Source organism: Lithobates pipiens, unplaced genomic scaffold, assembly GCF_037356315.1.
Source record: "Lithobates pipiens isolate NorthernLeopardFrog02 unplaced genomic scaffold, aLitPip1_a1.2 Scaffold_22, whole genome shotgun sequence".
NCBI classification, from domain to species: Eukaryota; Metazoa; Chordata; class Amphibia; order Anura; family Ranidae; genus Lithobates; species Lithobates pipiens.
This window is the reverse complement of record NW_027507784.1, coordinates 34709541-34737461: the sequence shown is the minus strand read 5'-3', so window position 1 is coordinate 34737461 and position 27921 is coordinate 34709541. Positions and strand designations below refer to the sequence as shown.

The 27921-nt window shown below is 46.2% G+C and overlaps 1 protein-coding gene across 1 annotated transcript in view; it reads left to right on the top strand.

The window, feature by feature from the left end:
* The first annotated feature begins 6906 nt into the window (after positions 1 to 6906).
* LOC143923544 (NACHT, LRR and PYD domains-containing protein 1b allele 3-like) overlaps positions 6907 to 27921 on the top strand; it is a 62810-nt gene continuing 41795 nt past the window's right edge. Inside the window, exons 1-3 of the mRNA XM_077447302.1 lie at positions 6907 to 6956; positions 19738 to 20037; positions 26725 to 26778. Coding sequence (XP_077303428.1) covers positions 6929 to 6956; positions 19738 to 20037; positions 26725 to 26778 — 382 coding nt within the window. The 5' untranslated portion in view covers positions 6907 to 6928. The remainder of the gene's footprint in view (positions 6957 to 19737; positions 20038 to 26724; positions 26779 to 27921) is intronic.

The following is a 27921-nucleotide window of genomic DNA, read 5'->3' as shown; positions in this document are numbered from 1 at the left end:
GTCCCTGCACAAAATGACATTTAACAGAAAAAAAGTCATTTCAAACTGCTTGCGTTTTTAATGTAATATCTGGTTCCGGCAATATGGATGAAAATCATTGAGAAAAATGGCATGGATAGCCCCCCCTGCCCATTACCAGCCCCTTTGGGACTTGTACGGTTATTAAGGGGAACCCCGTACCCATATTAAAAAAAGGAAAGAAGTGGGGCCCCAAGGCCCTATATACTCAGAACAGCAGTATACAGGCGGTGCAAACAAGACAGGGACTGTGTAGATTTGTTGTGTTAAGTAGAATCTGTTTGTAATTTTGAACTGGTACATTTTTAAAGTGTAGATCCAGTCAAAAAAATTATTTTTAAGCTTTTTGGAAAACATATGGAAGGGTTATCACCCCTGTATAATTTGTTTTGCTGTCCGTCTTTTTTCATCTCACTTCCTGTTGTCTCCTTCCGTTTGCAAGTAGGAGACGTTTGAAAGTTGGATGTTTGAAAGTAGAGGCCTGTCCTATATGCTCTGCAGAAATGGCAGAACAAGGTGTTGGTTTTGCCACAACATTGTAAGCCCTCAAAGTGACTCTTGGTGGGTGCTGGAGCGCCCTGCTGTGAACGATTATATCAAGAATTGTAATTACATGCCATTGTTGAACAGTGGTAGAAAAATTGGGCCTTTGGTGGTTGTGGTGCTGATGCTGGTGCCAGAACACTATAAGTCCTCACAGTTACTCTCGGTGGGCACAGGAACGGGCCCTGCAGTGAAATATTATATCAAGAATTGTAATTACATGCCCCTGTTAAACAGGGGCTGAAAAATTGGGCCTTAGGTACTGGTGCTGGTGCCACGACACTGCAACCTCTCCCATATACTCTAGTTGGAGTGCAGGAATGAGCCCTGCTGCAAAGCATTGCATCAAAAATTGTAATTAAACACCCCTGTTAAACAGGGGCTGAAAAATTGGGCTAGTGGCATCACCCAGAACCAAAAATATTCTTCCAACATATCAGCGGAGCAGGAAGAGGATAGACAATCAACATAAAAGGACAGTCACTCAGCATCAGCATAGGCAGTCTTGAAGGGATGTGATATTTAAAAAAAAAAATATTCGGTTACATCAGCTTCAGGTGCTTGGTAGCTGTGGGGGATCCAAGACTGATTCATCTTTATGAACGTCAGTCGATCAACCGAGTCGGTGGACAGGCGCACCCTGTGATCGGTAACAAAGCCACCAGCAGCACTGAAGGTGCGTTCTGAAAGAACGCTGGATGCAGGACAGGCCAGTAGCTCAATTGCATACTGTGCAAGCTCTGGCCAGTGATCCATCCTCAAGACCCAGTAAGCCAGAGGATTTTTGGTGGGAAAGGTGTCCAAGTCTGACCTTGCCCCTAGGTATTCCTGCACCATGTAAATCAGACGCTGGCGATGGTTGCTGGAACCGATCATACCTTGGGGCTGCGGACTAAAAAATTGTCTGAATGCATCGGTCAGACGGCCACCTTCTCCACCGCTCCTTCTGACCGATGCCTCAGCAACACGTTGTCCAGGACCAGGAGTTTGTAACCTCCCAGTCTCTGGGAACGCATTGCACAGACCTTTCTGCAAGGCCTCCCGGAGATGTCTCATCCTCTGCTCCCTCTGCGATGGCAAGATAAGGTCGGCAATCTTACCCTTGTACCGTGGGTCAAGGAGAGTGGCCAGCCAGTAATGGTCCCTCTCCTTGATCCGAAGAATACGAGGATCCTTCCGCAGGCTTTGCAGGATCAGGGAGGCCATGCAGCGTAGGTTAGCTGAGGCATTCGGTCTGGAGTCCTCTGGGTCACTAAGGACAACATGATCTGCAGCTACCTCCTCCCAGCCACGTACAAGTCCACGGGTTTCTTGGGACTGTAAATCTTCCCTACAAGACTGCTGCTGATGCTGAGTGCCAGCCTCCACCTCCATGCTGACACAATCATCCGCCTCCTCCTTCTCCTAGTTTCATAGTTTCATAGTTAGTAAGGTTGAATAAAGACACCAGTCCATCCAGTTCAACCTGAGTGTCTACAATTGTCCCCTTCCCTGTACATTTCACACTCACATTGGTCCCTACTCTCAAGGAGCCCACAATCCAAAGTCCCCATTCATATACTAGGGCCAATTTTGGACAGAAGCCAATTAACCTACCTGCATGTCTTTGGTTTGTGGGAGGAAACCGGAGTACCCGGAGGAAACCCACGCAGGCACAGGGAGAACATGCAAACTCCAGGCAGGTAGTGTCGTGGTTGGGATTTGAACCAGCGACCCTTCTTACTGCTAGGTGAAAGTGCTAACCATTACACCACTGTGCCGCCCGTGCCTTCTCATCCTGCCGACTGTGCCTCCTCATCCTCTTCCTGTGTGATGGGTGGCACAGCAGGAACACTGTCTGGATAAAGGAGGCCTTGAGAGGCAAGGAAGTCCTCCTCTTCCTGCCTCTGTTCTGCCTCAAGTGCCCTGTCCATTATTCCACGCAGCGTATGCTCCAAGAGGTGGACAAGAGGTACAGTGTCACTGATGCATTCACTGTCACTGCTCACCATCCTTGTGGCCTCCTCAAATGGTGACAGGACAGTGCATGCATCCCTGATCATGCCCCACTGGTGTGGGGAGAAAAAACCGAGCTTCCCTGACCCTGTCCTGGTGCTGTAGTCGCACAGGTACTCATTGATGGCCCTCTGCTGCGTGTGCAGCCTCTGCAGCATGGTCAACGTTGAGTTCCACCTGGTGGGCATGTCACATATAAGGCGGTTCTTGGGCAGGTTCTACTCCTTTTGGAGCTCAGCCAGCCGAGCACAGGCCTTAAATGATCGGCGGAAATGCACACAGACTTTCCTGGCCTGCTTCAGGACATCCTGTAAGCCCGGGTACCTGCCCAAGAATCGCTGCATCACCAGGTTAAGGACGTGAGCCACACAGGGCACATGGGTCAGTTGTCCCTGTTGGAGGGCGGAGAGGAGGTTGGTGCCATTGTCGCAAACCACCATTCCCGGCTTAAGCTGGCGTGGCGTCAACCACCTCTCGGCCTGCCCCTGCAGAGCTGACAAAATATCTGCCCCAGTGTGGCTCCTGTCCCCCAAACAAACCAGTGCAAGCACGGCATGGCATCGTTTTGCCTGCGTACTTGCGTAGCCCCTTGAATGCCTGTGGAGCACCGCTGGTTCTGAGGACAGAGCACTGGAAGAGGCCATGGAGGAAGAAGAGGAGGGGTGGAGGAGAGAGGTGTGTCACAACCAGTAGTAGCATTTTGGAGGCGTGGTGGCGGAACAACCTACAACACTACTGCACCTTGTCCTGCATCCTTCCCAGCTGCCAGAAGAGTGACCCAATGGACCGTGAAAGACAGGTAACGTCCCTGTCCATGCCTGCTGGACCATGAGTCAGTGGTAATATGCACCTTACCGCTGACCGCCCTGTCCAGCAATGCAAGGACATTGCCTTCCACATGCCGGTGGAGAGCCGGAATCACCTTCCGTGAGAAAAATTGGCGTTTGGGGACCTGCCACTGAGGAACCGCACATTGTACAAACTCACGGAAGGGGGCCGAGCCTACCAACTGAAAAGGCAGCAGTTGAAGTGCTAGCAATTTAGCCAAGGTAGCATTCAACCACTGGGCATGTGGATGGCTGGGAGTGAACTTCTTTCGGCGGACCAGCAGCTGGGGCAGGGAAATTTGCCTGCTATAATCGGACGTGGTTGTACTGCTAGAACAGTGCCCGGAAGCACTTGACTGTGACACACCTAATTCTACACCTTCATTCCTCTCAGAGCAGGTTTCAGAGAGGACTGAAGGTCTAGTGGGGTTGGAGATCCCAGCTGATGAGGAGCAAGGAGAGGTCCGCTTTGTTCTTTGGTGTGGGTCTTTGAGGTATGCTTGCCAACGAGCTGCATGGCAGGTCAACATATGTCTGGTCAAGCATGTGGTGCCCAAGCGGCTGATGTTTTGTCCATGTGAGATGAGCTTGAGACATATGTTGTAAATAGCATGATCTGATGCACTCGTCTCAAAAAAGGCCCACACCAAAGAACTTTTAGAATAACGTGCAGAGGCAGCGCCCTGCACAGGCAGAGCTCTGCAGTGGGATTCAGTCGGTGTTCTGCCCCTAAGCTGGCCCCCGGAGGGCATCCTGCCTCGTTGGACATGTGCCTCCTCCTCCTCTCTCCTACCAGGCACCCACGTGGAGTCAGTGCCCTCATCATCTCCTCCCTCTTCATCACTGGAGCAAACCTGGCAGTATGCTGCAGCATGTGGAACATGACTGCCAGATTGCTGTCCTTCTTGAGCATCCCCTCTCTCTGCGCTCACGCTACTGCCTTCCTCTAGCTGAGTATCATCATCAGAGCCTACAAAACACTGGGCATCCTCCTGGAGCATGTACCCAACACTGTGCTCAAAGAGTTCAGGGGACTCCTCAGGAGGATGTGGTGGGTCTAGGGAAGGAGTCACTGATGATGACATTGAGACGAGAGAAGACGATGCGTTGGCAGCTGCTTTGCTAGTACCCTGAGCCTGGGTGAGAGAGGATGAGGAGGATGAACAGGGCTTGGTCATTCACTCTACCAGGTCTTCAGCATGATGCGGCTCAACACGTCCAGCTGCCGAAAAGGACAAGCGTGTCCCATGGCCACGTGCTGATGATGACGATGCACCGCGTCCACGACCAGCACTGTTGTCTCTAGACACAGAGCCTGCTTGCCCTCTTTTATCGGCTTGTGCCTGTCTTCCTCTCCTTGTTGGCCTTCCAGACATGGTAATGGCCTGAAGGGAGATGGGAAAACCAGCAATTGGGTAGTGTATATTGTGCTGGAGGCACACACAACACCCACTTACTCCTGCAGATGCCTTTATTATAGAGCAGGAATTAAAGGGTAGATACTGGTGTATACTGTGCTGTGCTGTGCTGGGGCACACAACACCAACTAACTCCTGCAGATGGCTCAATTAGAGAAGAGCTATATAGGTGGATATAATGGTGTATAGTGCGGTCAGGGCACGCAGACAACACGCACAATCTCCTACAACTGACTGCAAGCTCTATTAGAGAAGAGCAATATAGCTAGCTATATAGGTGGATAAAATGGTGTATACTGTGGTCAGGGCACGCAGACAACACACACAATCTCCTACAACTGACTGCAAGTTCTATTACAGAAAAGCAATATAGCTAGCTATATAGGTGGATAAAATGGTGTATACTGCGGTCAGGGCACGTAGACAACACGCACAATCTCCTACAACTGACTGCAAGCTCTATTACAGAAGAGCAATATAGCTAGTTATATAGGTGGATATAATGGTGTATACTGCGGTCAGGGCACGCAGACAACACGCACAATCTCCTACAACTGACTGCAAGCTCTATTAGAGAAGAGCAATATAGTTAGCTATATAGGTGGATATAATGGTGTATAGTGCGGTCAGGGCACGCAGACAACACGCACAATCTCCTACAACTGACTGCAAGCTCTATTAGCCCTTGTACACACGGTCGGAGATTCCGACAACCAAATCCGTCGGATTTTGTCCGAAACTGTTACATACACATGGTCGGACAGAGTTGACAGAAAATCCGACGTGATGACATTATTTTGTTACGACGGGACTACGTTCACGCTAGTAGCCAATAGCTTTGGTGTAGGAATTTGATCTGAGCATGTGTGGCACTTTGTCCGATCGGAATTCTCTACACATGATCGGAGCATTTTGTCGGAAAATTTTACCAACAAGTTGGAAAACTTGGTCCGTCGGATACTCCGACGGAAACAGTCCGATGTAGACCACACACAGTCGGAATATCCGACAAAACGGTCCGATCGGACACATTCCGTGGGAATCTCCGACCGTGTGTACAAGGGCTTAGAGAAGAGAAATATAGCTAGCTATATATGTAGATATAATGGTGTATAGTGCGGTCAGGGCACGCAGACAACACGCACAATCTCCTACAACTGACTGCAAGCTCTATTACAGAAGAGCAATATAGCTAGTTATATAGGTGGATATAATGGTGTATACTGCGGTCAGGGCACGCAGACAACACGCAGAATCTCCTACAACTGACTGCAAGCTCTATTACAGAAGAGCAATATAGCTAGTTATATAGGTGGATATAATGGTGTATACTGCGGTCAGGGCACGCAGACAACACGCAGATTCTCCTACAACTGACTGCAAGCTCTATTACAGAAGAGCAATATAGCTAGCTATATAGGTGGATAAAATGGTGTATACTGCGGTCAGGGCACGCAGACAACGCGCACAATCTCCTACAACTGACTGCAAGCTCTATTACAGAAGAGCAATATAGCTAGCTATATAGGTGGATATAATGCAGTCAGGGCACGCAGACAACACCCACTACAGAAGAGCAAGAACGCAAAATCGGCCGATAACGAACGGTGTATACTGTGTTGAAGTTACACAGAGAACACCCACTAACTCCGGCCTTATATAGTGTGGGGCGTGTACTGCACAGCCTGAGCTATGATTGGCCATAGGCATCCTGCCTGTGGCCAATCATGGCTCTCCTCGCTGCCGATGCTGTGATTGGCCAAGCATGCGGGTCACAGTGCATGCTTGGCCAATCATGAGCCAGCAATGCACTGCGATGGCGCAATGCATTGTGGGCCGTGAGCGCCACACGAATTTGGCGCGAACGGCCCATGACGTTCGGTATTCGCCGAACGTGCGAACAGCCGATGTTTGAGTCGAATGTATGTTCGACTCGAACATGAAGCTCATCCCTACTGTTGATATATTTTTCAAAAAATCTACATCCCAGTAGCTCTTCAATATTACTTTTTATGTCACTGCCACAACTTTTGTCATTACTGTATATGTGACATTGTATAAACCTGCATGTTTTAATTCTTTATTATTTTTCTAACTGTAGGTCCATTAGAAAAAACTGAAGTTGAGATGATGGTTCCACCATTGTTAACTAATGGTAAGTGTAATAGCATGGAGGAGGAGATAGACAGATTAAGCACAAAAACTGATCTGTACTTTTCAAAAAAGTTTTTGAGATTATGTGTTTATTTAGATCCTCTAACATGAGCTTTAAAGGGTAGTGCAGTGATACCCCTGAAGTTTTCTGTTCTCTGCCACCAACTGTTACTGGCCTCAGCCATACTGAAACACCAAGCTATTAGATAAAGGAATAAACACGTAAAACATTTCTTAACACTCTATGCCCCAGTTATTCAAAGCGAGACAAGAAACATGAGACAAAGTGAACTTATCGATTTATTGGCAAGATGGTTTTTAGACAGATGCAAACCAATGTACATTACCTTATACAATTCAGCACACTGGGTAAGTAACAATTATGAAGGAAACAAAGAACATATGTGTCGTAGTAGCCCAAATCAGCATAAACTCTAGCAATACCACCCTGAGTATCTGACAGACAATAACAGAGGTTTATGTAAAAGGAAAACAGGAATATTTAGCCCAAATGTCCTAATAGTGGATGTGTTCTGTCGAGACTGTTTAGTAGACTTTAGTCAGAATAGGACAGATTGAACAGCCCAAAAAGGGGGATTATTAACTGAGCAATAGGGGTAGTTTCTATGATAGATCTTAACAGGCTAATGTTGGGGCCCTGTAGGTGACCAGTGGTACACTAATGATGGTGGTTGTATCCTGCAGGCAGTACAGATGTATATGTAGTGAACTCTAAAAGAATCGCACCCAGAGATGGCAAAATATGAAGTGAATTCCAGAAATAGAGGCACCAACAGTAAGGATCTTTATTATACAGATGAAAGAAAAAGTAATCAATGTTCTGCTCTCAGTGGTATACCAGGTGTTAAGTGTAGGCTAACTAACTTGTGAAAACAGAGTCCTCATTGTAGTCAACCTGCCTATATATGGATAAATTCAAACATATTTTAGATGTCTCCCTCGGTCAGCATAATACACAGGACTTTGGAAATTCCTAAAATCAAAAGGAGGTTGATGCAGGGGTTTATCTGATTGCCAGTATGAGGTCAGAGAAAATGTGTATGTGTATATATATATATATATATATATATATATATATATATATATATATATATATATATATATATATATAATTTTTTTATTTTTTTTACCCCCTTACAGCAAATTGGCCTACGCTTGTAGGGGATTATTTTCAAACACAAAAAACTCACTCTTAGCCTTGGTTCACATTGGTGCGATGCAGGAAACCTTCCAAATCCAGTGCAGTCTCCTGCATCACACCTGACTCGGAGGCAGTTCACACCGCCCTAAGTGAACCGCTGGGATTGTCAATACAAAGTTAATGACACCCCCAGATTAGTTTGCATATCGCAGTGCGAACTGTCAATTCGGATAGGAATCAGATCACCTGGGTGTGAACACCCAGGCAATCCCAATCTGGTGTGGACAAAAAAAGGGTCCTACATGAGTTTGGTCCCAATGTATGGCTAAGTTTGCATCGCAATCTGTATGGCTGAGTTCGCATTGCACAGACATTGCATGTGATCTGCACAGCAGTGCAGTGTGAATCACATGCGATGTCTGATACCGCACCAATGTGAACCCAGCCTAACAAAGATTGAACCTCATTCGGCCTTCTCTATTATTAACTTTGTATTGCTAAAGCATGCACTATAGACTGTTTAGGATGGGCTATTTATAAGAAGACCTCATCTCTAGTCCTTTGAAAACCATAGTGTCATGGTTATGCAATAGAGTTCATCTGCTTACCTGTCTCCATGAGTTCATTGCTAGAGACCAGCCGACCTTCACCTGAATGCTTTTATAATCCATCCTCTGGCATGGCTCCACCCTAGTTCCTATCAGACAACTCTATATTAACCTGTGCACTGCAAGCCAATCCTGCTGATCAACCTTTGTGTGTTAGCTTCCTGTTACCTGCCGTGTGCTCTTCTACTGTTTTCCATTACCGACTTTGGCGTGTCCTTGACTATCCCTGTTTGCCTGTGATCCTGACCTTTTGGCGTGTCCCCGACTATTCTTGTCTGCTTGTGGCCCCGACCTTGGCTCTGTCCCTCACCATCCCTATCCTCCTGTTGCCTACTGTGGGTGTGAGCTGGGGGACCCTGGGGGTCGCGACCTGGAGCCAGTTTGAGCCAAGTCCATCCTCACCACTCGAGGCTCTGGTGAACACCTGCTGGCTCTTAGACTCCGCGCCCCAGGGAATCTTACGCTCTAACCCCGGTGGGATCCATCTTGGTGTTCTGGCGGCCCTGCCTTCCTATCACCTTGACCCCTGTCCGCAGCAGTCAGCCGTAGGATCCACAACCTTGCGATGCACTCCTAAGCCCTACGGTGTGCATCTGTCACCTGGGCTCTAGGTGACCTGACAGTTTGATCAGCCATGGACCCGGCTGACGTGATGCTTCCTGCAGTCGATCCTTTGCAGGGCATAGTTCGGAGACTTCAAACCCAGGAATCTAATCAGACTCAGGTGATGCGATTCCTTCAAGATCTGGCTTCCCGCTTCGGGCAGCTACAGGCTTCCTTGGGGACCCCGAACCTGCAGCCTCAAGTACAGTCTGCGACCTCACCTATTGCACCAGTCGCATCCACGCATTCATTAGTACTGCCGGCTCCGTCCCGTTTCTCTGGGGACTCAAAGTCCTGCAGGGGCTTCCTCAGCCAATGCACCATTCATTTTGAGCTCCAGCCTCAAAACTTTCTGTCTGTCCGGGCAAAGGTAGCCTATATAATTTCCCTCCTCTCCGGGGAAGCTTTAGCCTGGGCTGCTCCCCTGTGGGAGAAAAATGATCCAGTGGTTTCCAGCCTGCCCAACTTCTTGAAGCTCTTTCGGAATATCTTCGAGGAGCCAGCTTGGGTCTCTTCTGCGGCTAGTGCCCTTTTACGCCTTCGCCAAGAATCTTGTTCAGTGGGACAATATGCACTTCAGTTCCGTATCTTTACAGCGGAATTGAGCTGGAACAATGAGGCCCTGGTCGCAACCTTTTTACATGGCCTCTCTGACCGAGTGAAGGACGAATTAGCAGGAAGAGCTATCCCCGCCGGTCTGGACGATGTAATTTCCTTATGCAATCAGATTGACATTAGTTTCCAGGAGAGGTCCTTAGAAAAAAGACGCCAGCACCCCCTAGGTCCTAGTCAGCCTGAGCTTTTTTCCCGTTGCCCTGTGGAGCATCCTCTGTCTGCTGAGGAACCCATGCAGCTGGGCCAGACCAGACTAACCCCCGAAGAACGTGCTAGACGCAGAACTCTGGGCTTGTGTCTTTATTGTGGGGGCAAGGGTCATTTTCGTGACTCCTGCTCGCTTCGTCCGGGAAACGCTCAAGTCTAATACATTTGGAAGGTGGAGTATTGGACTCAGAAACATCACCTTCTCGTCTTCTTCTTCCGGTGTTCCTCCATGTAGGCACTTCTCCCCAATCGGTCCTAGCATATCTGGACTCTGGGGCTGCCGGCAATTTCATGGACTGGAGAACTGCTTCTTCTATGAAGCTTACCCTTTCTCCCCTCGCTACTCCACTGGTAGTCTCGGCAATTGATGGCACTGTGCTCCCAGGGGGCCCTATCCGTTTCCAGACGCTACCTATTAGGATGTCGGTAGGGATACTCCACCAGGAGTGGATCTCCTTCCTCATCCTCCCCAAGGCCTCTACCCCCATTGTATTGAGCCTTCCTTGGCTACAGCTCCACTCGCCACATGTGGAACTGGGTCTCTGGGCAGATCCTGGCTTGGGGTCCTTCGTGTTTCTCATCCTGTCATACCAAGGTGACCCCCAAGAGGAAACTTCCCATTGCTACCACATCTGTATCGTCTGATCTTCCTGCGGCATACAGCGATTTCCAGGATGTGTTCTGCAAGAAGTCTGCTGAGGTGCTGTGCTATTGACCTTGTCCCTGGAGCAACCCTGCCCAGGGGTCGTACCTACCCTTTGTCCATTCCAGAGACCCAGGCCATGTCTGAGTATGTCGCTGAGAATCTGGAGAGAGGTTTCATCCGGAAATCCTCATTGCCTGCAGGAGCAGGGTTCTTTTTCGTTGCCAAAAAGGATGGTACCCTCAGACCCTACATCAACTACTATAGAGGTTTAATCGCTGTGACTATTAAAAACCGATACCCCTTACCTCTAATATATGAGCTATTTGACAGGTTGAAGGGGGCTTCCATTTTCACTAAGTTGGATCTCAGAGGTGCATACAATTTCATTCGAATACGGGAAGGTGATGAATGGAAGACCCCATTTAACACTAGGGATGGGCATTACGAATACCTGGTTATGCCTTTTGGTTTGTGTAATGCTCCAGCTGTGTTCCAGAACTTTGTCAATGAAATATTCAGGGATCTACTGTACCAGTTTGTTGTCATCTATCTGGATGAAATTCTCATCTTTTCCGAAAATCTGCCTGCACACAGAAACAATGTACTTCAGCGCCTTAGAGAGAACAATCTCTATGCCAAGATGGAGAAATGTTCCTTTGAATGTTCCGAGGTCCTGTTTCTGGGATGTTTTGTTTCTAGTGCGGGTCTTCGCATGGATCCCGGAAAGGCCTCAGCCATTACCAACTGGCCCCTTCCTGCTAGCCTCAAGGCCACACAGCGCTTTCTTGGCTTCACAAATTATTATAGGCAGTTCATAAGGAATTACTCTTCCATTGCTGTGGCTATTATCGCTTTGACCAAGAAGGGTGCGAATGCCAAAGACTGGCCTCCCGAAGGCTGTCTCTGCGTTTCACGATCTGAAACAGGCCTTTGTCTCTGGACCCCTCTTGAGGAGACCAAATCCTGAGGACCCATTTTTTATTGAAGTAGGCGCTTCTTCGATGGGGGTGGGAGCTGTGCTTCTTCAGGACTTTGAGAAGAAACGTCAACCATGTGTGTTCTTCTCCAAAAAAAAATCTCAGGCAGAGAGAAATTATGCCATTGGTGATCGGGAACTTCTCGCAATTAAATTGGCATTGGAGGAGTGGCGTCATCTCTTGGAAGGTTCCCCTCACTCCATAACGATCTTTACTGATCATAAGAATCTACAGTACCTACAGAATGCTAAACGTCTGAACCCCAGACAGGCCAGGTGGAGTCTCTTCTTTTCCCATTTTAAATTCACGATTACGTACAAACCTGGTTCCTGCAACGGTCGAGCTGATGCGCTCTCTAGGTCATTTGACACTTTGGACAAGGAGTCCAACCCTGATCCTGAGCCGATCATTCCTACCTCATGCATTGTTGCCCATTCTACCACCCTGGAATCAAAAATTCCACCTGGTAAGACCTTTGTTCCCACGGAGCTAAGAACTAAGATCCTTCATTGGGGACATGATTCCAAGGTGGCAGGTCATGCTGGGTTCCTCCCATCCTTCCTGCTCATCAGTCGTCACTACTGGTGGCATAATCTCCGCTCGGATGTTAAAGATTATGTTAACGCTTGTCACGTCTGTGCTCAGTCTAAATCTTCTACTCAAGCCCCTGCTGGTCTTCTCATGCCCTTTCCCATTCCTAAGGAGCCCTGGTCTCATATCGCCATGGATTTTATCACTGATCTTCCGCTGTCGGAGAATAATATGGCCATTTGGGTAGTAATCGATCGGTTCTCCAAGATGGCTCATTTTGTTCCTCTTCCTGTCTCCCTTCTGCCCCTGCCTTGGTTCCCATTTTTGTAGGGGAGATTTTCCGCCTTCATGGTGTTCCTTCTCATGTCATTTTGGACAGGGGTGTGCAGTTTACTTCTCGTTTTTGGAGAGCCTTTTGCAAATCCTTCAACATTACCTTGGATTTTACCTCTTCTTGTCATCCCCAATCCAATGGCCAGACTGAGAGAGTTAATCAGGAGTTGGAGGTCTTTCTCCGTACCTTGGTCTCTGCCCATCACGATGATTGGGCATCACTATTACCGTGGGCTGAGTTCTCCAACAATAATCATGTCAACGCCAGTTCTCAGAAAACACCCTTTGTCACTGTTTATGGAAGACATCCTCAGCTTCCTCTTCCTATGACTTGTAATTCTGACATTCCAGCTTTGGCTACTGTTCAGGAATCATTTAATTCCATGTGGGCTGACGTTCATGATTCCCTCCAGAAAGCTGCCAACAAATTCAAGAGTTTTGCTGACCGTCGCAGGCATAAGCCACCTTCTCTTCAGCCAGGAGACAAAGTCTGGCTCTCCACCAGGAACATCAAACTCCGGGTTCCTTCTCTCAAATTTGCCCCAAGATTCATTGGTCCATACACCATAATTTCTAAACTGAATCCGGTTTGTTTCAAGCTCCAGATTCCCAAAAGCCTCAAAATCTCTAACTCCTTCCATGTTGCCCTTCTGAAGCCTTTAGTCCTCAATAAGTTCTCTCGTCCTCTCTGTACCATAGCACCGGTCTCTGAGGATGATCAGGAGTACGAGGTTAGCCAAATTTTGGATTCCCGACTCTGTAGAGGCATTCTCCAGTACCTCGTGCACTGGAAAGATTTTGGTCCTGAGGAGAGGTTGTGGATTTTGGCTTCCAAGGTCTTTGCACCTCGTCTGTTGAGGAAGATTCATTTGAAGTTCCCCTCTAAACCTGGTCCCAGGCGGGGAAGGGAGAGGCCTCGTAAGAGGGGGGGTACTGTCATGTTTATGCAATAGAGTTCATCTGCTTACCTGTCTCCATGTGTTCATTGCTAGAGACCAGCCAACCTTCACCTGACTGCTTTTATAATCCATCCTCTGGCATGGCTCCACCCTAGCTCCTATCAGACAACTCTATATTAACCTGTGCACTGCAAGCCAATCCTGCTGATCAACCTTTGTATGTTAGCTTCTTGTTACCTGCCGTGTGCTCTTCTACTGTTTTCCGTTACCGACTTTGGCGTGTCCTTGACTATTCCTGTTTGCCTGTGATCCTGACCTTTTGGCGTGTCCCCGACTATTCTTGTCTGCTTGTGGCCCCGACCTTGGCTTTGTCCCTCACCATCCCTATCCTTCTGTTGCCTACTGTGGGTGTGAGCTGGGTGACCCTGGGGGTCGTGACCTGGAGCCAGTTGCAGCCAAGTCCATCCTCACCACTCGAGGCTCTGGTGAACACCTGCTGGCTCTTAGACTCCGCGCCCCAGGAAATCTTACGCTCTAACCCCGGTGGGATCCATCTTGGTGTTCTGGCGGCCCTGCCTTCCTATCACCTTGACCCCCGTCCGCAGCAGTCAGCCGTAGGGTCCACAACCTTGTGGCGCACTCCTAAGCCCTACGGTGTGCATCTGTCACCTGGGCTCTAGGTGACCTGACACATAGCTAGTAGAGGTTTATGATGCTTCTTCATTCCTTTTATCTTTATCAGCTATCAAATGTTCCTTAAGCCGGATCATGGTTTTCCAAATGTGTCCCTTACTATGAGTGCTCAGCACAGACATGATATTTAAATTGGATTGTTTTTTTTTGCTACTGACTTGCAAATTCTGGAGAAAATAAGGGTGACCTGGTGTTCAGTACTACTTTCTTATTTTCTTCACAGTTTAGGGTTTATTAGACCCCTCTATTGTCAAAGTCAGGAGCAGAATATTTTAGTTTCTTCTGGAGAGTCATGTAGGAAAGAGTGATATCCTAGTGCTGGACATATTAAAAGGGGTAGAGAGGAGGTCAGGAGTAGACTATTTTTATTTATTTTGTAGAGTAGTGTTGGAAGGTGTGATTGACTAGAGGTAGATATAATAAAAAAGGTAAAATAAAGGTAAGGAGTAACGTATTTTCTACTCTATGGACAGTGTCGTGGGAAGATGTGATTTCTCTGTGGGGAGTGTAATCAGAAAGGTACAGAGAAGGTCAAAAGCAGAGTTTTCTACTTTATACAGGGTTGTATTAGAGTTGTGACATCCTGGTGGTGGGTGTAATCAGAAAGGTAAACATAAGTTTAGGAGCAAAATATGTTCTATCTAATGAAGGGTCATAATGGAGATGATATCCAAGTTTGAAGTGTAATCAGAAGTGTAATCAGAATGATAGAGAGAAGGTCATGAACATCTTGAAGGCTCATGTTTGAGGTGTCGTATCCTGGCAGTGAGCGAAATCAGAAAGGTAGTGAGATCATCAGAAGCACTTTCTACCTTGTGGAGGGTCATGTTGGAGATAAAGTAAGTTTAATCAGAAAGACAGAGAGCCAATCAGCAGAAGAGTACTCTCCACCTTATGGAGGTTCATAATAGAGGTACTATGCCAGTTGGGAATATAATCAGAAAGGCTCAGGAATAGAGTATTTTATACCCATTATGTAGTTATGTTTTGGGTGTGATGTCCCAGTGGTGAATGAAATCCGAAAAGGTAGAGAAATTTCAGAATTGGTGTATTTTGAAATTCCACTAGGCAATGTAATCAAAAAGGTAGATCAGGAGCAAAATATTTTCTACCCTATAGAGGGTCATGTTGGACGTGTTATATCACAGTGGTGAGTGCAAACAGAAAGGTAGACAGAAGGTAAGAAGAGTAATTAGACCTTACAGAGGGTCATATTGAAGGGTGTGATATCACGGTGGTGAGTGCAGTCAGAAAAGTAGGTAAGGTAAGGAGCAGAGTATTTTCTACCTTATGGAGGGTCATATTGGAGGGTATGATATCACAGAAGTGAATGTCATAAAAAATATTTAAGGTAGAGATATTGTTTGGAGGAGACTGCTTTATACCCTATGAAGGATCATAATGGAGGTGCTATTCAATTAGGGAACTGAATCAGAAAGATAGAGAGAATGCCTAGAGCAGAGCACTTTCTACCTTAATGGAGGATAATGAATGGTCATAACAGTGTTAATATACTGATTGGGAGAGTAATCAGATAAATAAAAAGAAGGTCAGGAAAATAGATTTAGCCCGATCCTTCAACGCATAGTTCCTCCAGACCAAGCTGTTTTCATCCCTACTAGAGAGGCCATTCATAAAATTAACATTATCTTCAAAGCCAGAAACTCATCCACCCCTATGCTTCCGCTTTCTACAGACTGATAGGGTTGCTTGGACTTTCATGCAGTGCACAATCACTCATATTAAGGTCCTGGAACCCAAGCTTATCTGGATCAAAGCTTTATATTCCACTCCCTAAGCAACTGTCCACATTAATTGTAGTGAATCTGCTCCATTTGACATTTTATAATGGGGGTAGGCTCTCACCTCAAATTTTTGGGTTAATCCTTAAACCCGTTTTGCATTACATTCAGACTAACCCAGATATCGCCCTTCTATATCTTCAGATATTGCCTTTCAGCCTGAGACTGCCACCACAAGGTTGCAGCTTACGCCGACAGTCTTTACTTTTATATTACTAATTTGATAACCCAAATAGCAAGGATAACTTGCCACAAATGTGTGGCAGTGTTGAATTGTAAGTCTGTGAACTTGCTGCACATTTTCATGTACACTTGCAGGGCACTTGAAGCACAAGTTCTAGTTTACACTTTTTCAATTTGTAGAAAATTTGCGTGGCAAGTCTCTAGCAAGAGCAAAGTTGCAGTGATGAGTCTACAACAAGAGCTCTAGCATGAAAATTCAGCCAGAGGTGGCGGGATGACTATCGCACAATGCAACTTGCAGAATGTTTGCAAAGAAAGTTGATCTGGAGCCATGCAATGCAGACTTGCTGCAATTGTGCAACAAACGTGTGAAACCTGGCAAGTCTAGCAATAGCTTAGCAAGTCATTTTCAAACTTGCAGCACAATTGTTTGCTATCTGTGAATTTACCTCCCATCCCTTTTACAAAAAACATCATAAGGTAAACATACAAAAATCTGAAGCTTTGAATGTGCCTTTAGAAAAGCATGTCATGAGGACCCTTTAACTTAGTTTCCTGTTCCATTGGGGCTCATAATCCATGAAACACCTGGGTACACATATCCTTGCTGACCCTTCCATAATATATAAGCTAAACTACCCTCCACTTTCCCATTCTGTGAGGAAAGGCCTGGATTCCTGGACTAATAATGCATTCTCCTGGTTTGGGAGGTGGAATATCTTAAAAATGAACATGATTTCACAGCTGCTATACTTGCTTCAGATATTACCGGTGTCTGTTCCACATGCCTCTTTCCCCACCATAGGGTTGGAATGCATTATATTTGTCTGGCAAGTTAAGGCACCCCCAAACAGGCCAAGAAGTTCTGATTAGACCAAAGGTAAATGGAGGAGTGGAACTACCAGATTCAGTAAATTATTATACTATACCACATATGGCACAGGTAATCGACTGGTGCAGACACAGTGAACAGGATTGCTCCACTGTCCCACTGTCATGGCTGTCATGGACATGACAACAGGTGCCTAGATCCCTACTCAAACGCCATCAAATAGGCCTGACCCTTTATGAAGTTGAACGACACTTTTCAGTACTTTTTGTGAAGAGTTTCCCTTCTCTCATGACACCTATCATTGGACATTCTGAGTTCATCCCATGTCATTTAGACTGAATTTTCTGTACGAGGATAAAGAAAGGGTTTGTAAAATAAAGTTTCTAACCACACAACAGTGGAACACTCTCTCCACAGTCTCAGCAACTCATGGTGTCCCAACACTGGATGCTTGGCGTCAACAGTAACTTTTACCTTTTTACATTCATTACCTAAACCTAAACAGTTTCTTGAGGGACTTGATGCCCTTTGAAGAGATCTGTCAAGAGGATGGGACCATGTGTCTCTCTTATACTCTTCATATCAATTCATACTGACTACACACTCAGCAGGTGACCCTAGATTTCTCACCAACTCAAAAAATTACCTTCAACATTTCTTTACAGCAAACCAAAAAAGACGGAATCTTGTTTTATGCCCACAATACACCCATCTATATTAAGTATCAAGAGATTTCCTACAAGATTTCAGCCAGGTGGTATAGGACCCCATTGGTCCTGGCAAAATTCTTTCCACAGCAAAGTCCTAATTGTTGACAATGTGGTACCCATCTGGGCTCCCTCTTGCATCTCCTTTTGGATTGTTCTGTGTTGCAACCCTTTTGGCACCAGGTCACAAAACTATAACGCAAATCACGGGATTCGCTTTGACTTATGACACCGCTACCATCCTTCTCCATCTCACATACTTGTCACAAAGAGACATAAAAAGTCCTCAGTACTTAATTTACTAAATACTGCCAAAGGCTTGTGTCTCTAGTAACTGGATAAACCCCCCCCCTGCAATAGCTTGACAGTGTGAATGATATTCAGACTATGGAAGACCTTACTGCGACTCTCAGAGATAAATCTGTGGACCAGACTAAGAAATGGTTCTCCTGGGAAGAATTCAAATGCTTGTCCCAATATAAACAATTCAGTTAGTTAATGCTCCCCTCCCAACCTCCCTCCTTCTCTCTGCCCCAGGTTGGAACCTTCCCCCCAACTTCCCTTCTACTAACTTTCCTTCTTCAGTCCCTATATTCCCCTCTCCATGCATCTAGGGGTCATCCCCCATTAAACACTATGAAAATTGAAGAGTTTTGCCAAACGCATTATGTTGTCATTTCCATCCACCTATGCTAATTTATACTGATGAGATGCTGTGTATACATGGATTGTATTTCTTACCCAAGTACTGTATACCATGTCACATATGCTTAGAAAGCTTGTGACTTGTACATTTACCAATTTGCTGTTTTATATATTTATTTATTTATGCTGTTTTGGTGAATCTTTCCTAATAAATAAAAAATATTACAAAAATGAAGGTCAGGGGCAGAATATTTACTACATTATAGAGCAGCCGTTCTCAACACAGAGGAATCCTTGAAATAACTTTCCAATCTAAGGGAACCCCTGCTAAAAATTACTATATCTATTATACATACATGATACATTAGTGTGATGGTCAGTGTGCAGAATGCTTCTTATACTTGGGAAGAATTACCCCCTTAGCCCTTGTACACACGGTCGGACATTCCGACAACCAAATCCGTCGGATTTTGTCAGATGGATTTTGTCCGAAACTGTTGCATACACACAGTCGGACAAAGTTGTCGGAAAATCTGATCGTTCAGAACGTGATGCCGTTATTTCGTTACGACAGGACTATGTTCAGGATAGTAGCCAATAGCTTTGGTGTAGGAATTTGATCTGAGCATGCGTGGCACTTTGTCCGATCGGAATTCTCTACACATGATTGGACAAGGTCCGATCGGATCATGTTGTCGGAAAATTTTACCGACAAGTTGGAAAACTTGGTCCGTCAGATACTCCGACGGAAACAGTCCGATGAAGACCACAGACAGTCGGATTATCCAACAAAACGGTCCGATCAGAACACATTCCGTCGGAAACTCCGACCGTGTGTACAAGGGCTTACAGGCAGCTAAAAGGATCAATGGTTTCAGTGGGAATTTATCTGAGAAGCAGACATTTTCCCATTGGTCAAGGAACCCCTAGGAACTTCTGGAGGAACCCGAGTTATAGAGGGTCATGTTGGAGGTGTGTCATTGTAGTGGTGACTGCAATCAGAAAGCAAGAGAGAAGTACATTTAGAATAGCATTGTAAAGATTAGCAAATAAAAAAAAACTAAACTGAGCTGATTGACACATATTATGGTCATAGTGGTGTTTGGGTTGCAGAGACTGGACAGCAAGTGCAGAAATAACTCTTCAGTTGTCCTGCAAAGCCTAATAAGTTCTCAAAGTCACAAAAAACACCCAAACAATATTAGTTCTATGTGCAATTATGTTGTCTCTATATTCGGGAAAATGTTCTTCTATTCTCCCCAAAACAGTGAACAAAGTGTTAAGGTAGAAAGATGACAAAACATTTTGTTTTTTAAAAATATTTTTAATATTTATACAGCTAAGGAGCATTTTTTGGACAGACATTGGTCATTTCTGATACAGAGGATAAAGTTTGCCGATCCAGTTCTTTTTGATCTGAGGTACAAAATGCTAATCACACAGGAAGAGTTCCAGAATCTGATTAGCAAATCCTCATCTAGAGAGAAAATATGTGATCTCTTTGGCATAATCGGCTCCTGGGACCATAGGAAGAAAGACTTGTTATACGATGCTCTTTGGAAGTATAATGACGAGGACATGTCTATGTTGGAAGGCCGGTACCAAAGAATGTGGGATCCTTTATCAATGCAATCTGAATGTAAGTCAAAGTTTTACCGTATCACATTTTTTTGATCATGTACAAAATATGTTAAAACGTATAACCGTAGAGTGAATGTAACATTTTGACAAGCTGTGCTGGGCACACCTTAGAAAAATCTACACTAATGCCGCGTACACACAATCAAACTATCTGGCGGAAAAGTCCAGCGGACAATACGGTCATGTGTGTGCTAGTCCACCGGACTTTTGAAATGAACGGACTTTCCCGCATGGAGAAAAGTCCGTTCACTTTGAACGCGGATCCAGGTAGCCAGGACTAGCGAAGGAAGTCAATGTCGCCTCCTTTAGCAGCGAGATTGGCACGTCGCTGGCCCCGTCACCTGGTATGGACTTAAAGGGGAAGCCCTATGCCGAAAAAACAGCGTGTGGGTCTCCCCAGGTCCATATCAGACCCTTATCCGAGCACACTACCCGGCCGGTCAGAAAATGGGGTGGGGATGAGCGAGTGCCCCCCCTCCTGAGCAGTACCAGGCCGCGTACCCTCAAAATGGGGGGGTGCTTTGGGGAAGGGGGGCCGCGCGGCTCCCCCACCCCAAAGCGCCTTGTTCCCATGTTGATGAGGATAAGGGCCTCTTCCTGACAACCCTGGCCGTTGGTTGTCGGGGTCTGGGGGAGGGGGGCTTATCGGAATCCAGGAGCCCCCTTTAATAAGGGGCCCCCAGATCCCGGCCCCCCACTCTATGTGAATGAGTATGGGGTACAATGTACCCCTACCCATTCACCTGTGAAAAAAATTTAAATAAAACACAACACACAAGGGTTTAAAATAATTTATTGCACAGCTCCAGGGGTCTTCTTCCATCTTGGGGGGTCTTCTCGCCGGACTCCTCCGCTATCTTCTGCTAGCTCTTTTACTAACAGAGGACCCCCGAAGTCGGAAGAAGACTCCCGGGCAGCAGCGACAAAGAGGAAAGCCGGGCTCCTCTGCTAGTAAAAGAGCTAGTAAAAGAGCAGAAGATAGCGGAGGAGTCCGGCAAGAAGACCCCCCAAGACAGAAGAAGACCCCTGGAGCTGTGCAATAAATTATTTTTAACCCTTGTGTGTTGTGTTTTATTTACATTTTTTTCACAGGTGAATGGGTAGGGGTACATTGTACCCCATACTCATTCACATAGGGTGGGTGGCTGGGATCTGGGGGCCCCTTATTAAAGGGGGCTCCCGGATTCCGATAAGCCCCCTGCCCGCAGACCCCGACAACCAACGGCCAGGGTTGTCGGGAAGAGGCCCTTGTCCTCATCAACATGGGGACAAGGTGCTTTGGGGTGGGGGGGCCTCGCGGCCCCCCTTCCCCAAAGCACCCCTCACCCCATGTTGAGGGTGCGCGGCCTGGTACGGCTCAGGAGGGGGCGCTCGCTCGTCCCCCCACCCACCTTCCTGACTGGCCGGGTAGTGTGCTCGGATAAGGGTCTGATATAGACCTTGGGGGGGACCCCCACACCGTTTTTGCTGCATACGGCTTCCCCTTTAAATCCATGCCAGGTGACGGGGCTAGCGACGTGTCAATCTCGCCGCCAAAGGCGGCGACATTGACTTCCTTCACTAGTCCCGGCTACCTGGAGCTGCGTTCAAAATGAACGGACTTTCCTCCGTGTGTGGGCAAGTCAGTTTATTTCAAAAGTACGGCGGATAGTCTGACCTAGTCCGCCGGAAAAGTCCGGTGTGTGGGCAGGTTTGCTTGTTCGAAAATTTGGCAGATTTTCCGGCGGTTTGTCCGCCAGACTAAGTCCGCCGGATAGTCTGATCGTGTGTAAGTGGCAATAGACTGTTTTATTAAATCATTTTGATTAGAACTGTTACAAGAGAAATTACAAGTCATTTTCTGCTCCATGTAAACCTATTGCTACCTGCTAACTGCGTAAAAAAGTCATAAAACCCTCCTATACAATGTATACTTTTATAAAACCTTATATAAAATGCTCCAAGACACAAAAACATGTGTAGACACAGCTTTATGGACAGAGCACAAGCATATTTAAAACATTAGAAGAAGGGAATCTGTGGCCAGACTGTGACATTCAAGTATTTTCATGTCCTCAATGTGGATCTTGCAGTACAATGGACATACATATACTATTTAGGCCCCTTCCCCCTTAAACATAAGCTAAAATCAGTAGTGCTAAAATGTACCTGTAAAGAAAAATGTTAGATAAATACTTTCACCCCTATCTTTTCACATATTCTATCATATCTAGCTTTGACCATTCTTCCAGGAAAATGAAGAGCAGGTAAAATCTCACGAGAAGACACTCCAGTCCTTCACAAGTGTCTTCTCATGTGATTTTGGCTGCTGTCTATTCGCCAGAATATCAGTGGAAGGGTCTGACATCACTCCCGCCTGGGTAGCGCGGATGGAAGATGGGAGTAATGTAAGTATAAGTCTTGCTTTTTTTTCTTTACAGGTACATTTTGGAACTACTTACCTTTAATAAAGGATATAGGAGGAGCTTACGTTTTACTATAAGGTCTGCTTTGTCAAGCAGCAAATGAGCCTTAAAACACACTTTTATTGACCTCTATTGCTGTGAGCTATTTTGAACAACTCATCCTTAAACTGGTTCTAAAATCAGAAGGTTTTTTTTATCTTAATGCATTCTATGCATTAAAAAACCTTCTGGGTGCAGCTTCCCCCAGCTGCCCCCCCCCCCCATACTTACCTAAGTCCCATCTCGATCAAGTGCATGAGAACAGCGGGTCTACCGAGTCTCTCTCTACTCATTGGCCCATACAGTTGTCAATCATAGCCAGTGAGCCAATGAGAAAAAAGCGGGGGAAGGGGTTGAGACATGCTCTGTGTGTGAATGGACAGGAGCATTGATTGGAAGCGAGCCAGCTTGAGTGCCCCCGTAGCAAGAGGCTTGCTACGGGGGCATCGGTAGAGGGGAAGACCCAGGACCGCTGACGGGCTCCCAAAAAGAAGAAGATTGAGGCTGCTATATGCAAAACCATTGCGCAGATCAGGTAAGTATAACATTTTTCTTTTTTTTCTTTTTTTAACCACTTGCCGCCCGCCCTATAGGCAATTGATGGTGGCAAAGTGGTTTCATAATCCTGATCGGACGTCATATGACGTCCTCAGGATTATGAGCCGCTGCGCGCCCCCGGGGGCGTGCATTGCGGCGATCATTGTTGCTGGGTGTCAGTCTGACACCCGGCAACTACGATCTCGGTAAAGAGTCTCCGACGGAGACTCTTTACCACGTGATCAGCCGTGTCCAATCACGGCTGATCACAGTGTAAATGGGAAGAGCCGGTGAGCGGCTTTTCCTCACTCGCGTCTGCTCCTCTGACAGGGGGGGTCTGTGCTGATCGATTATCAGCACAGCCCCCCCCGAGGATGCCCACACTGGACCGCCAGGGACGCCACCAGACCACCAGGGAAAAGGTAATCCTCCCTAGACCACCAGGGATGCCAGTCAGCACAATGGATGCCAATCAGTGCCCATAATGGATGCCAATCAGTGCCCACAATGGGCATCACTGATTGGCATCCATTAGTACAGTATAACACCAATGCAGCCTATGAGTGCCCACCTGTGCCGCCTATGAGTGCCCACCTGTGCCGCCTATGAGTGCCCACCTGTGCCGCCTATCAGTGCCCAACTGTGCCGCCTATCAGTGCCCACCCATGCCCATCTGTGCCGCCTATCCATGCCCATCTGTGCCGCCTATACATGCCCATCTGTGCCGCCCATCCATGCCAATCCGTGCCACCTATCAGTGTCCATCCGTGTCGCCCATCCATGTCGCCCATCAGTGCCACCTATCAGTGCCACATATCAGTGTCCATCAATGCCACCTCATCAGTGCCACTTCATTGGTGCCACATCATTGGTGCCCATCAGTGCAGCCTTATCTGTGCCCATCAGTGTAGCCCCATCAGTGCCCATCAGTGAAGGAGAAAACGTACTTATTTACAAAGTTTTGAAACTGAAACAAAAAAAAAAACACATTTTTTTTCAAAATTTTTATTTGTAGCGCAAAAAATAAAAACCGTAGAGGTGATCAAATACCACCAAAAGAAAGCTCTATTTGTGGGAAAAAAATTATAAAAATTTCATTTGGGTACAGTGTAGCATGACCGCGCAATTGTCATTCAAAGTGCGACAGCGCTGAAAGCTCAAAATTGGTCTGGGCAGGAAGATGTTTAAGTGCCCGGTATTGAGGTGGTTAAATACAGCCTTTACAATTACTTTAAAATTTTCACAGAAGAAGCATTCCCCCACCAGCAGTAACACAGCAGCTTAGCTTACTCCCATCAGTGAATCTGTACCATATTTCCCCATCTGTAAAATGCCAAATGTAAGAGCAGGGTGCCAAAACGATGTGTTCATGAGACTTGGCAAGCTACCTTGTCATAGGTGTGGGCAGCCTGTTACATTAGCGTGTGTACCCCAAAGCTCAAACACGCACTCCCTTCTCTGCAGCCTCAGCTGCACTGGACAGTAAATGAATGGGAAGTGCTCTGTGCTGAGTGGCTTTGAGAGGGTTTGGAAGAAGACTGTGATAAGATGGCAGTAGTATTAAAAGAGGGGGGTTAGTTGGAACTTTATATGAAGCACAGCTAAGAAAAATAGGTATTCAACCATGCGATGACAGTATTATTATTATTATTATACAGGATTTATAGAGCGCCAACAGTTTGCGCAACGCTTTACAACATGAGGGCAGACAGTACACTTACAATACAAATCAATACAGGAGGGACTAGAGGGCCCTGCTGATTAGAGCTTACAATCTAGAAGGGAGAGTCAAGTGGAAACAAAAGGTAATAACTGTGGGGGATGAGCTGATGGAGAAAATGAAAATACAGTTGTTAGGTGTGGGCAGGGTAGGCGTCTCTGAAGAGGAGGATTTTCAGGGATCGCCTAAAAGCTAATGGAGTAGGACAGGGGTGCACAACCTTTTGAAGAGCGAGGGCCACTTAAGCGACTTAGTAACCAGTCGCGGGCCACAATGAGCAGATGACAGGTCCGTGTCCACTCTGCATATGCAAAGTGTACACAGACACAGCCTACTCTACTCTATGGGCCCTCTCATCTGATCAAATGGAAAGGGACGGATCCACTTGTTTTTTTAGCAGATTGGATTGGAAATAGGCAGGTGTAAATGGACACGAGTCTGTTTACATCTGCCGCTCCATAGAGGTGAATAGAGGGTCCGATTGGGTCAGACAGATCATGTTAAAGGGGCCTTATGCCGTGTACACACGACCGGACTTTTCGACATCAAAGGTCCGACGGAACGATTCCGGCGGACCATTCGATCGTGTGTGGGCTGCAGCGGACTTTCGATTTGCAAAAATCCGACAGACTTTAGAAATGGAACATGTTTCAAATGTCCAATCAAGTCCATATATACACTGTTATTTTAGTAATAAACTTGCTATCCTAGGCAGAGTGCATTTGGTATCACTCCACCTATGACAGGAGCCGGTGCTATACAGGAAGCATCGGCTCCGCATGCTGCTTGCTTTCTCTACCACTGGCTTCATTCACAACACTGATGCTCTAGGATGGCGGGTGGGCAACCTGCAATCTGGGCTTGCCAACCCGCCATCCTAGAGCAGGAGGTCGCGGGCCACATCAGAGGGCTCCGCGGGCCACTATTTGGGCACCCCTGGAGTAGGAGATAAGCGGACAGATTAGGGTAGGGCATTCCATAGGATTTGAGAGGCTTTGGAAAAGCCCTGGAGGTGAGCATGAAAGAGGCGACGAGGGAGCTAGAGAGCAGGAGATCTTGAGAGGAACGAAGAGAACGAGTAGGTTGGTATTTAGAGACTAGGCTAGTGATGTAGCTGGGGGCTAAATTGTGGGTGGCTTTGTACGTAGTTGTTAGTATTTTGAATTTAATTCTTTCAATTCAAAATGCATTCATGGAAAATGTGGGATCCCCATTGGATGTAGACAGTGACTATAAAACTGTTGTAAGGGGAGTCTGTATACTAAAAGAACAGCATTCTATAAAGATGTGTGGGGATGCTGTGCACTCTGCCTTATACAAAAAATGATCTACAGAATTTAGGAAACCTATAGACCTCTTTACCACTATAAACCAGCTGTCCTCCACCACCTCCACCCGCCAACTCATTTCACTGTCTCAATGGAGAAGATGAAAGAGTAATAGGAAGTGGAGCTAGTTCCCAGTGATATGACAGGAAATGTGTATTAATCATTAACATCACAGTAGTGGTGAAGGAGAAAAAAAAAGGAGGAATAAGTGCACTTCACATTGTCGGAAGAGGGCACTCAAATAAAAACCTCTCTGTTCCACTTTAAGTGAACCTGTTACTTTGCTCAGCTTACACAAAGCACAGGTCCACTTTAAGTTTTGATTAAATCTGTCCAAAAACAATTATCAATGTTCCTGGAGATAGCAGGCAGCAATATATCTGTTGGGACCCTCTGCAGTCCTTGTCAAACACTGATGGATACTCAACACTTTTGAAAATCTCTCTATATGATCATAAGTGATTAGTCATTCCAATCTAGCAGTTCAGAAATGGCCTCAAAATTTAAGGCAAACAATGAATGGTTACATTTTGTATGTGTATAAGAATGCTGGTGAAATCTGACAATTAAAAAATTATTTTTTATATTCTATTATATTCTCATCTCTGCACATGGTCCATCATCCTATGCCATTGCTACTGATCTAAAACCTTCAGCTACTAGAATATCAGTTCACAAACGAAATAAGCTCATACTACTGAAAAACATGGGTAAGTCTCTCATTCTATCCATAGATTGTTACCATAATGACATTCCTGCTGGTGTATAACTTACCCAACATGGGGAAGGAAGTATTGGGTGTATGGAAAACTAACCTCCCTTATATTGGCACCTCTCCAGAGCAATTTACTTAAAGAGGAAGTGAAGGCAATATAAAAAAAAAAAAAAAAAAAACACACCCTGTAAGGCAAAGGCATAATGAGCTAGTATGCATAGCATACTAGCTCATTATGAATAACTTACCTGAGAACTGAGGCCCCAAAGCGGTCCTCCGTCTTCCTCTTCGCCGCTGCCATGTATCCCGGAGTGACTTCCGGGTCTCGCTGCTCCGGCGCTGCGATTCACCGGAGCTGCGATGATGTTACTCCCGACACAAGCGGCATATCGCCGCGATCAGCGGCTTGCCCAGTGCGCCTGCACGCTGCTGTCTACGGCGCATGCACCGTAGACAACGGTGGCTGTCTTCAGGTAAATATCTCCTAAACCGTATAGGTTTAGGAGATATTTCTTGGACCTATAGGTAAGCCTTAATCTAGGCTTACCTGTAGGTCAAAGTGCTTTGTAAGGGTTTACAACCACTTTAATAATCTGCTACTGTACATTAGACTCGCCTCAATGTCACCATAAATGAAGTGAAACTCGTTGACTTAACTGCATCAAAACCAGAATAAAGAATGTGCAGGGATTTGCACTTTGTACTTTATGATAGAAATCTTCTGGCAGCTAGGGATGACCGGTAATCCCAAAACATTATTTACAGTGATTATTGCCAATTTACTTAGGATAGGGATTCACCAGAAGACCTGGTCCCTCCTTCAACCAGGAAAAATTCCTCTGTGACCTGCAGCACGCCTGCCTGTCTCCGTCTGGGTCCAGTGGGAATTCTGCATTTATGACTTAAAAACACAATAACAATATAAAAGTGTATGTGCATATATAATGATAATCTATTAACCCCATAAGCCCTTGTGTCCAAAAAATGTGGTATCCCCATTGGATGTAGACAGTGACTATAAAACAGTTGAAAGGGGAAGTCTATATACTAATAGAACATCATTCTATAGAGAGGTGTGGGGATTCTGTGCACTCTGCCTTATACAAAATATGATCTACAGAATTTAGGAAACCTACAA